A 12,715-nucleotide genomic window follows, 5' to 3' on the forward strand; every position below is an offset into this window, starting at 1 on the left:
GGAGAGAGAAAGCAAGGGAGAAAATATATGGAGGAGGAGAGCTGCAGGAATTCTCCTCTAGAAAGAACGCAAACATTGTGTTTGTGAATGGGAGCTGGTGAGCTCAGCCACAGGGGGAGTGTGTTCTGAAAAACTAGGCAGCCGCTGGTGAGCCTGAACACCAATCCTCTCCCTTCTGCCAGGGGCTGGGGGGATTGAGCCAGGATTTCCATTGGGTTTTTCCAGGGAGTGATTTAGAGAAGAGTCCAGAGCTGTTGGTTAGGATTTCTAGCTGTATGTAAGGAATATGCTGGAGAAGGTTTGAACACACTGTTAGCTGTTATTGCAGATTGAACACAGTAGTGTGTGCGACGTGGAGGCTCAGTCCGCTGGTTTAGTGTTGGCAGTGCTGCTCCCACCCCTGCTGCTGGGTCTGTTTTGGGGCTATGTTTCTGACTGACTAGGGCAGCATCACCCACATGCAGGGCAGAGGCTGAATCTGAGGTTAAGAGTGCAACAAACCAGCATGGGAGCCAAACAGATGAAATGGTAAGAGTTGGATTTGACAAATGATTTGCAATATCTCTTTATTTACATAACACTGTCTCTCTCCCTCTCATTGTTACAATCAGTGGTTATAGAAATGCAGTGTTTGTTCATTGTCTTTACATGTTGCTACCTTAACGTGACGGGAGTGGTTATGACACCTCGATACAGTGCAAGCACTATGTCATTTAGAAGGAGATGTCATTTCTTTGTCTAATCAATATTATCTTATGTTCATACAATATATATATATATATATATTACACGTGTTGGAGAAACTAATCATAGTGTGATACCTTGTAGAAATGGAGTAGTTCACATCATTTTAGGGCTGGGCGGTCGGCTATTGTCTGAATGTAGGTGTGGGTGTGTGTTTCTTTGGTATGGGTACTGTGCGTCCGTGTAGGTGTTTGTCTGGAAGTCTATGTGAGCTGGATGTGTGACATTGCCTAGCAACAGCTAACTACAGTGTTTGGCATTGCTGTGATTTCCATTTGCAGATTGGCTCACATCTCAGATTTACTTTGATCAGACTGATTAGCATCGCACTGTATATGAGCATGTCCAATCTCATATTGTGTTTTAGTGTTATATAGTATTTAGTTCCAGAGATTAGGATAATTTATGTTTAATATTTGCCCACCATAGTGGAGGTTTTATTTCTAACCCAAAATAAATTGACAGTGAACAAACAAATTACATTATACTGTAAAACTAGGCCACAGGTCTTGAATGTGTGCATGTGATCCTCTTTCAGAATAATATTGAAAATATAAAGCAATTCAGTTATATTGAAGACAGATATGAGGTAAAAACATTTATTATTTCAAGAGGATTTACTATATTTTATACAGTTGAAGTCGGAAGTTCACATACACCTTTGCCAAATACATTTAAACTCAGTTTTTCACAATTCCTGACCTTTAATCCCAGTAAAAATTCCCTGTCTTCCGGCAGTTAGGATCACCACTTTATTGTAAGAATGCGAAATGTCAGAATAATAGGAGAGAGATTTATTTACTTCAGCTTTTATTACTTTCATTACATTCCCAGTGGGTCAGAAGTTTACATACACTAAATTAGTATTTGGTAGCATTGCCTTTAAATTGTTTAACTTGGGTCAAACGTTTTGGGTAGCCTTCCACAAGCTTCCCACAATAAGTTGGGTGACATTTGGCCCATTCCTCCTGACAGAGCTGGTGTAACTGGGTCAGGATTGTACTCCTTGCTCGCACACGCTTTTTCAGTTCTGCCCACAAATTTTCTATGGGACGGAGGTCAGGTCTTTGTGATGTCCACAACAATACCTTGAGTTTGTTGTCCTTAAGCCTTTTTGCCACAACTTTGGAAGTATGCTTGGGGTCATTGTCCGTTTGGAAGACCCATTTGTGACCAAGCTTTAACTTCCTGACTGATGTCTTGATGTTGCTTCAATATATCCACATAATTTTCTCTCCTCATGATGCCATCTATTTTGTGAAGTGCACCAGTCCCTCCTGCAGCAAAGCACCCCCACAACATGATGCGGACACCACCGTGCTTCATGGTTGGGATGGTGTTCTTCGGCTTGCAAGCCTCCCCCTTTTTCCTCTAAACACAACGATGGTCATTATGGCCAGTTCTATTTTTGTTTCATCAGACCAGAGGACATTTCTCCAAAAAGTATGATCTTTTCCCCCATGTGCAGTTGCAAACCGTAGTCGGACTTTTTTATGGCGGTTTTGGAGCAGTGGTTTCTTCCTTGCTGAGTGGCCTTTCAGGTTATGTTGATATAGGACTCATTTTAATGTGGATATAGATACTTTTGTACCTGTTTTCTCCAGCATCTTCACAAGGTCCTTTGCTGTTGTTCTGGGATTGATTAGCACTTTTCACACTAAAGTACGTTCATCTTTAGGAGACAGAATGCGTCTCCTTCCTAAGCGGTATGACGACTGCATGGTCCCATAGTGTTTATACTTGCGTACTATTGTTTGTACAGATGAACGTGGTACCTTCAGGCATTTCTTTTGATTTTCTCATGATGTCAAGCAAAGAGGCACTGTTTGAAGGTAGGCCTTGAAATACATCCACAGGTCCACCTCCAATTGACTCAAATTATGTCAATTAGCCTATCAGAAGCTTCTAAAGCCATGACAAAATTTTCTGGAATTTTCCAAGCTGTTTAAAGGCACAGTCAACTTAGTGTGTGTAAACATCTGACACACTGGAATTGTGATACAGTGAATTATAAGTGAAATAATCTCTCAGTCAACAATTGTTGGAAAAATGACTTGTGTCATACACAAAGTAACGTCCTAACCAACTTTCCAAAACTATAGTTTGTTAACAAGAAATTTGTGGATTGGTTGAAAAAATGTGTTTTAATGACTCCAACCTAAGTGTATGTAAACTTCCGACTTCAGCTGTATGGGGATATTTTATATATGAATGCTTCGGCTCAGTGTTTGAGATCAATTGACACTCTTTACCATGGCACTTTGAGATTTATTTTAAACTGAAAAACCCTTACGCACCACTCCACTTTGTATACCAGGGTTGGCTGGCCTTCTCTAGTCACTCGTAGGCTCAGTCACTGGTATACTTTTATTTACAAAGCCATTTTGGGTTTACTACCTTTTTATTTGTGCATATTTATTGTTCAGAAATGTGGTGGGTACTCTCTTCGTTCGCTGGACTTTATCCTGCTAACTGTTCCAAATGTCCGAACTGAATTTGGTAAAAGGGCTTTTATGTACTCTGCGCCATCGTCTTGGAACACCTTACAAAATACTTTTAAACTGGAAGAACTTGTCCCGATTGGTGTTTTTAAATCACTGATGAAGGATTTTGGGGCTGATTCCCTGACCTGTCAATGTTTTTAATTTGCTGTTTTATACTCTTGTGTATTCAATGGTTTTTACTAGATTACTTGTAGTTTTTCATGTTGTCTGTCTGTAATTTTTTTTGTAATGACTTGGTGCTGCCTATCTTTAAATAAATTTTAATCTCAATGAGCCCTTCCTGGTTAAATAATATAAAATAAAGGGATTACAAAAGACATGCAAAGACCAGATATGCTGAAGTGAAGCTCATCTCTTGCTAATCTCAGTGGCTAATTTTGGTATCTCTACTGTATGTTGTTGTTTCAGTTGGCACAACAGATCAGCAGGGTACATCCATCAAGGGAAATCCACAGAAATGACCACATGTAGCTACAACAAACTGCACCCAGGGCAAAGGAAGGGCGGTTCCGTGATAAGAGTGGTTTATACAGAACATTGGTTGGCATGTACTTCATACGTCTTTGCCTGCAGTTCTGATTCCAAGATGATTTGAAATGAGTTGCAGTGGAGTACTTAGGGATAATCACTTCAGTAGAATCAGATAAGATGGTGACCAGACCACTGTGACCGGCTGTCCTTGTTTCTCTGTAGCTCACTACAATCATCAAAGTAGGCCCCTTATGACAGAACATTTTCCAAACGTCCTGAGTATGATGGTACAGAGCATTCGGAAAGTATTCAGACCCCTTCACTTTTCCCAAAAATGTTACATTACAGCCTTATTCTAAAATGGATTAAATAAAACATTTTCCTCATCAATCTACACACAATATCCCATACTGACAAAGCGAAAACAGGGTTTTAGAAATGTTAGCAAAAAATAAAATAAAATAAAAACAGAAATACTTTATTCACATACAGTAAGTTTTCAGAGTCTTTGCTATGAGACTAAAAATTGAGTTTTAGAGCATCCTGTTTCCATTGATCATCTTTGAGATGATTCTACAACTTGATTGGAGTCCACCTGTGGTTAAGTCAATGGATTGGACATGATTTGGAAAGGCACACACCTGTCTATATAAGGTCCCACACTTGACAGTGCATGTCAGAGCAAAAACCATTCCATGAGGTCGAAGGAATTGTCCGTAGAGCTCAGAGACAGGATTGTGTCGAGGCACAGATCTGGGGAAGGGTACCAAATGTCTGCAGCATTGAAGGTCCCCAAGAACACAGTGGCCGCCATCAGTCTTAAATGGAAGAAGTTTGGAACCACCAAGACTCCTCCTAGAGCTGGCCGCCCTGCCAAACTGAGCAATTGGGGGAGAAGGGCCTTGGTCAGGAACCTGATGGTCACTCTGACGGAGCTCTAGAGTTCCTCTGTGGAGATGGGAGAACCTTCCAGAAGGACAACTATCTCTGCAGCACTCAACCAATCAGGCCTCTATGGTAGAGTGGCCAGACGGAAGCCACTCCTCAGTAAAAGGCACATGACAACCCGCTTGGAGTTTGCTAAAAGGCACCTAAAGGACTCTCAGAACATGAGAAACAAGATTCTATGCTCCGATGAAACCAAGATTGAACTCTTTCGCTGAATGCCAAGCGTCACGTCTGGAGGAAACCTGGAAACCTGGCCTTATCACCTGGCCAATACCTAGATGTTACCATTCGGCCATCAGATTTGCCACCAATGCTCCTCATAGGACACATCACTGCACTCTATACTCTTCTGTAAACTGGTTATCTCTGGTTATCTCTGTATGTATATCTCTATATACCCGTCGCAAGACCCACTGGTTATCTGAGATACCTACTGCAGCCCTCATCATCCACATACAACACCCGTTCTGCCAGTCACATTCTGTTCAAGATCCCCAAAGCACTGGTTTGCCCTGGGTCGCTCCTCTTTCAGTTCGCTGCAGCTAGCGACTGGAACGAGCCCCAACAAACACACAAATTGGACAGTTTTATATCTGTCTCTTCATTCAAAGACTCAATCATGGGCACTCTTACTGACAGTTGTGGCTGCTTCACGTGATGTATTGTTGTCTCTACATTCTTGCCCTTTGTGCTGTTGTCTGTGCCCAATTATGTTTGCACCATGTTTGTGCTGCTCCCATTTTTGTGCTGCTACCATGTTGGGCTGCTGCCAAGTCGTGTTGCTACCATGTTGTTGTCATTTTGTGTTGCTACCATGCTTTGTTGCATGTGTTGCTGCCATGCAATGTTGTTGTCTTAGGTCTCTCTTTATGTAGTGTTGTGGTGTCTCTCTTGTTGTGATGTGTGCTTTGTCCTATATTTGTATTTCATGTTTTATTTTTAATTCCAGCCCAGTCCCTCAGGATGCCTTTTGCCTTTTGCTAGGCCGTCATTTGGAATAAGACTTTGCTCTTAACTGACCTGCCTAAATAAATAAAGGTTAAACCAATAAAAGACAAATAAAAACCATCCCTACGGTGAAGCATGGTGGTGGCAGCATCTTGCTGTGGGGATGTTTTTCAGCAGCAAGGACTGGGATACTTGTCAGAATCGAGGGAAAGATGAACAGAGCAAAGTACAGAGAGATCCTTGATGAAAACCTGCTCCAGGCGCTCAGGACCTTAGACTGGACAACGACCCTAAGCACACAGCCAAGACAACTCAGGAGTGGCTTTGGAACAAGTCTCTGAATGTCCTTGAGTGGCCCAGTCAGAGCCCGGACTTGAACCCGATCTAACATCTCTGGTGAGACCTGAAAATAGCTGTGCAGCGACTCTCCCCATCCAACCTGACAGAGCTTGAGAGGATCTGCAAAAATACAGGTTTGCCAAGCTTGTAGTGTCATACCCAAGAAGACTCGAGGCTGTAATTGCTGGCAAAGGTGCTTCAACAAAGTACTGAGTAAAGGGTCTGAATACTTATGTAAATGTGTCTAAAAACCTGTTTTGCTTTGTCATTATGGGGTATTGTGTGTAGATTGATGAGGGAAAAAAACAATTTAATCAATTTTAGAATAAGGCTGTAACATTGCAAAATGTGGAAAAAGTCAAGGGGTCTGAATACTTTCCCGAATGCACTGTATATAACCTAATTCTCTATTCTTCTATTCACGTCATCATACTGTATCTTCTATACATCCCTACCAACTCAATTACATATCAATCTAAGCAAGCATTATATGGTACCTGCCTCCACATACATTATTAATCATTTAGAGCTGAGGCACAGTAAGAGAGCACATACAGACCCACCTGTGGCCCAATTAACCCCCATTAATCTCCCTGTTCACAGTGTTAGTGAATGGATAAAAGGTAGATAAACGTCAATTCCATGGTAACAGAGTGATGCCAAGACTCTGATTTTTCATTTAAAATGTATGTCAAATAAAAAACCAGTGATTGCAAAGTTAAACAAACCATATAACTATATGCACAAGGACTACTTTTAACAATGTCCACTGAACATCACTCTGTTACCTCACGATCACTCTGTTACCATATCATTTACGTTGATCTACCCTTTATCCATTCACCAACACTAACAAACACAGTTGTACAGTTTGTTTAATTTGACAATCTTTTTTTAACATACATTTTTAAGTGAAAAATGTCATTCTCAGCATTTGTCTTTTATCATGGAATTGCCTTAAAGTAAAAACAATGTGTAGTATTCTTTCCCTATAGCAACCCCAAGTCCATCTAATTATATGGTATTGCAAAATGGACAGATCAAGCCAGGGCAGTTATACAGTCGCAGCACTCACATTTAGTCATGCAATGTTGTTTTTTGAACTGCAAAAAGACAGATGCCATCCTAACACTACATTAAACCAGACATTAATCTCACACACAGGCTGTAATGTGAGTCTAATTACTCATGTCAACATTCCTCTTCACACCAAGTAGCATATGGATACATAAATGCAATCCATCATCATCCACCAATCTTGCAGAAAGGTTCAAACATAGTCTCTCTCCCCTTTTCAACATGTTATGCCCAAGGGTCTTATGTTGAATAGTGGCAGAGATGGGCAAAAATGACTAAATACAATTACAAAATACCATGAAGACCAAGGTATTAAAATAAAATGCATAATACTTTTGCAAAGCATTGATTTAAAATACAAGTATAGTATCTTGAATATTCAAAATACAAAATACATTTGCAAGTACCCCCTTAACCTCAACAACATTTTCAGTAATGGTAAAAAAAATAGTGTTTTACTTGCTATCACTGTGCTAATGTGCTTATTTACCTCTTTCTACATTAGTTGAATGCACTGACTGTAAGTTGCTATAGAAACTAAATGACCAAAATGCTAATGTGAAGGGTAAAAATTAACACTTGCAAAGCATGTTAGATATTATTATTTACCCCCGAATGAGACCATAATATTTGAATAAAAATGTGAATGGCTGTAGAGATGAGTAAAGATACATCAAAATGTATCTTGTCATAAAATACCCCCAACAATTTATAAAAATAAAATATGAAATATATAAATCTATCAAAATACAAAAAAGGCATTTCAAGTAGGCAAAAAAACTAAATAAATCATGCTCTCTAAAGTATCTTGTTATAAAATAGATCGGACTGTAGTTCAGGCCAGTGAAATACAAATGACAAAATACACAAAAAAAGTAATTGAAATACATATTTTAAATACATTAAACAGACATACTGCCCTGAATAGTGGTGTAGTTTATCCCTTGTCTGGCAAATTACTTTATAACACAGACAGAAGCATGGTTGTTTTCCCACAGATACTAAGAAACGGATCATGGAAACCCCATCTGAGAGCCATTTCCAATGGGGTCATAGTACACATGGCTGGATCCCATTTCTAAAAAACACAGAAGAGGGAACATGACAAGAGGCCTAGACCTCATCATAACATACAGACTGACTACATAACAGACCCAGTACCTAACCGACTGACTTTATAACAGACCCAGTACCTAACAAACTCAGTACATAACAGACCCAGTACCTAACATACTGACTATATAACAGACCCACTACCTAACAGACTCAGTACCGAACAGATTGACTATATAACAGAACCAGTACCTAACAGACTCAGTACATAACAGACCCAGGACCTAACAGACTGACTATATAACAGACCCAGTACCTAACAGACTGACAATATAACAGACCCAGTACCTAACAAACTCAGTACCTAAGAGAATGACTATATAACAGACCCAGTACCTAACAGACTCCGTACCTAACAGACCCAGTACCTTACAGACTCAGTATATAACAGACTAAATACATGCTGAAAGAGGAAATAATCCTCTCAGAGACATTGAAATCATTGTTTGTTTTGAATTGATGTCTCCTGAGGAAAAAATTATCCTAAGAATGTGTTCATCCCCAAAACACTAAAACAGCATGTTTCTAAATCCTGCCCCTATTTTACTTTTTGAAATAGTTGTTTGACTCAATGTGTCCCATGTGTCTGCTGTTGCTTGTAAAGTGTATTCTAATTTAAGTAAAACTTCATACACACAGTCACTTATGTTTGTGTCAATCAAGTTGAATGAATGAACAAACAAAGTCCATCTCTGTGTTTACTTTCACTCCCTCCATATTGATTTGCTAAAACGTTTAGTTTGGCTCTATATTCCATCATTTTGGATTTGATATCAAATGTTTAATATGAGGCCACTGTACAGAATGTCACCTCTTATTTGAGTGTATTTTCATACATACTGTCAGTTGCATATGAAACACTTGATCTCAAGTCCAAAATGCTGGAGTATAGAGCTAAATTGAAAGTTTTAGCTTCACTGTCCAAATAAATACGGAGGGAGTGTATGTTCACAGTGTATCATTCAGTTGAAATATTGCTTAGTCCAGATGGCATTTATATACAGTATATGTCATTTCAAGAAGAATAATGTCGTCCTTTTATATGTATTTACTGTTTCTTTTTATTTGGCTCAGCAGCAAACAAAGTCATTCCTTATTCCTGTCTTTTCGCACCATCTGTTGCAGCCTCAGTTCAGCCAGCCCTGCACACTCCCCTAAAGAAGAGTACATCATCGCTCAGTCCACAGACACTCCTAAAGAAGCATTTATCTCAGCTCAATCTGAAGACCACGCCGAGCCTGAGGATAACAAATCAGAGTTGACGGAAAGGAAATCTGATACAGGTTGGCTGCACATCCATTTTCTGGTGCTGAGATCTGTTTCCATTTGATTAACCTGCTACAAAAAGGATGTTTTATCATGCCCGGTCTGTTTCTGTCTCTGTCCATCTATCCATCTGTCTGTCCATCTATCCATCCGTCTGTCCATCCATCCATCCATCTGTCCATCCATCCATCCGTCTGTCCATCTATCCATCTGTCTGTCCATCTATCCATCTGTCTGTCCATCCATCCATCTGTCTGTCCATCCATCCATCCATCTGTCTGTCCATCCATCCGTCTGTCTGTCCATCCATCCATCCGTCCGACCGATCGTCCGTCCGTCTGTCCGTCCGTCCGTCCGTCCGTCCGTCCGTCTGTCTGTCTCCGTCTGTCCACGTGTCTGTCTGTGCCCTCCAGAAGAGGTGTTGTCTCTCTGCGGCCTGTGTCCTGCCACAGGGCATGGTGGGCCAGAGGAGGAGAGATCATGGGAGGAGCAGCTGGAGTGTCACCAGGAGCAGCTGGAAAAGGAGATGCAGGAGGCCAGGAGGATGGTGTTCCGCCTGCAGGTAACTAACAACACACACACACACACACACACACACACACACACACACACACACACACACACACACACACACACACACACACACACACACACACACACACACACACACACACACACACACACACACACACACACACACACACACACACACACACACACACACACACACATGCACCCGCACACCTGCACACACATACACACATAAACCAAGGTTATATAGTAAACTAAAACTGAAACTAAAACAAAAACAAATGAGTAAATTAACAAACTTGTTTGAAAAACTAAAACCATGCTGAAACTATATTCTAAGACTCCAAAACAAACTAAAAGTAAAATAAAAAACCATCATGAATTATGTTCCATTATAGTTTTTGACTTCATCATTTAAAGGTAGACTCAGTGAGATGACTAACCACGAGCAGCACTGCAGATTTTGGGCACGTTCGAGTGGTAAGGCTGAAGCAACCAACTGCAGACGAAAGTCGAGGAGTGAAGTGGGGGGAGGTGCATCTGGGACAGCCAAAAGTCGGACGCTAATGTGGTTTTCCAACAGTAACCCACTGGGCACAGACGTCAATTTAACCTCTATTCCACGTTAGTTCAATGTAATTGAAATGAAATTATGTGGAAACAACGTTGATTCAACCAGTGTGTGCCCAGTGGAATGGCTCAGATCAACATGGCAGTGTTTTATTAAAGGTTTTCTTTATAAAGTCAAAATATTTCTAACCCCCATATCACACACTCACAAACTGAAGTCATAATACAATATGATGTGTATAAACATTGTACAATCAATTAGGTCAATATCACATGTATTTGTATATATCTACTGGACCCTAGTGATTTGTTGACAATAGAGCCTCCCACAATACAGGCGATGGCTACAGGACGAAGTTGATGAAGAACAACTGCAGAAACTTGCCGTTGACTGCAATCAGAACTTCATGACCTTTTGATCACATGATTTTTGTAAAGTTCCTGCAGTCGACATGTAGGCACAATTTTTTCCCCAGAATGCAACACACTTTGAAAGGCAGTGACACTTAACCAAAGTGATCCGCTCGAACGCATCCAGTGAGATGGCTCCAACCATAGCATCTTTCTGTCTGTAACACTAAAACAGAAACAAAATAATATAAGAACGAAATAGAACTGTTTTTTATGAAACTTAAAACTAAATTAAAAGTAGTCATGTGGATCTGAAAACTAAATGAAATAACAATCTTAAAACTAATAGAAATAAAAATTAATATAAAAACACAATAAGCTTGACACACACAGATTTTAAAAAACAATAACCTTTATTTAACTAGGCAAGTCAGTTAAGAACAAATTCTTATATCAAATTCTTATACTGCATGTTCAAGGGCAAAACAAGAGATGTTTTATCTTGTCAGCTTGGGGATTCGATCCAGCAACCTTTCGGTTACTGTCCCAATGCCGCCCCATACACACAAATACCTGCCACCCAGATACACACAGTAAGTCAGACAAACATATGCTGAACAAAAATATAAAACACAAAATGCAACAATTTCAAAGATTTGAGTTACAGTTCATATAAGAATATCAGGATATCAAATTAATTAATTAGGTCCTAATCTATAGATTTCACATGACTGGGAATACAAATATGCGTCTGTTGGTCACAGATACTGTACCTTAGAAAAAGATAGGTGCGTGGGTCAGAATTTGCTTCATGCAGCGCGAAACATCTTCTTCGCATAGAGTTGATCAGGCTATTGATTTTGGCCTGTGGAATGTTGTCCCACTCCACTTCAATGGCTGTGCGAAGTTGCTGGATATTGGCAGGAACTGGAACACGATGTCGTACACCTTGATCCAGAGCATCCCAAACAAGCTTAATGGGCTTAATGGGTGACATGTCTGGTGAGCAGTGATGCCAATTTACCAATTTTGTTGCTAGATTTATCAACTTTTCAGACTACCCTGGAAACGTTTTTCAAACAGCACCTAGCAACAAATTTAGCTACTTTTAAAAATGTGGAACTTTTAGCAACTTTTGAAAAGTGACTCAAATGCTAAAATGCAAATATTTTCCCTCTAAATGACACAAAACTGTTTTTTTTCTGGCACACACTGTCACAACACACGTGCCTGGCTGCAAAAGTGCATTGTGAGTGTCGTCAGCAGTAGGCCAGCAGCAATTTCAGCAAATTGCAAATCATTGTTGGCTGACTGCAGCAGCAGTTGTATGGGTTCGACGAGCCAAACCCAATGAATATAGTTGGTAACGAATGTTTGATCTTGAACAGAACTTACAACATCAATCAACATATCTCAATCAAATTTGTACAGCCAGAAGTACAGAAAAGAGTGGGAGTCTGTAGCTGAACAAATGTCAAATCATATTTTTTGCAGAGATGGCCAGCTAATTTGAGTAACGTTATTGTGTATTCTATGTAATGGCGCAGTTTTACGTTATCATGCAATGACATCACAACGTCATTTAGCAACTTTTAGCAACAAATCAACCTGCCTCTAGCAACTTAGCCTGAAAATTAGTTGGCAACACTGCTGGTGAGTGTGCAGGTCATGGAAGAACTGGCTTCCAGCTTCCAGGAATTGTGTACAGATCATTGCGGCATGGGGCGGTGGATGAAAGGCACGACAATGGGCCTCAGGATCTAGTCACAGTATCTCTGTGCAGTCAAATTGACATCTATAAAATGCAGTTGTGTTCGTTGTCCATAGCTTATGCCTGCCCATACCATAACCTC

General features: G+C 40.2%; 1 protein-coding gene across 5 annotated transcripts in view; it reads left to right on the forward strand.

Moving 5' to 3' along the window:
- The window catches only part of LOC124006461 (dixin-A-like), a 27,563-nt gene continuing 14,848 nt past the window's right edge, over positions 1-12,715 (forward strand). For 4 of the 5 annotated variants that reach the window (XM_046316483.1, XM_046316485.1, XM_046316484.1 and 1 more), the window contains exons 1-3: positions 1-528; positions 9,270-9,427; positions 9,824-9,972. In XM_046316483.1, coding sequence (XP_046172439.1) covers positions 506-528; positions 9,270-9,427; positions 9,824-9,972 — 330 coding nt within the window. In that variant the 5' untranslated portion in view covers positions 1-505. The remainder of the gene's footprint in view (positions 529-9,269; positions 9,428-9,823; positions 9,973-12,715) is intronic. The other variant, XM_046316486.1, reaches the window with a different exon arrangement.

Source organism: Oncorhynchus gorbuscha, linkage group LG19, assembly GCF_021184085.1.
Source record: "Oncorhynchus gorbuscha isolate QuinsamMale2020 ecotype Even-year linkage group LG19, OgorEven_v1.0, whole genome shotgun sequence".
Classification (NCBI taxonomy): domain Eukaryota; kingdom Metazoa; phylum Chordata; class Actinopteri; order Salmoniformes; family Salmonidae; genus Oncorhynchus; species Oncorhynchus gorbuscha.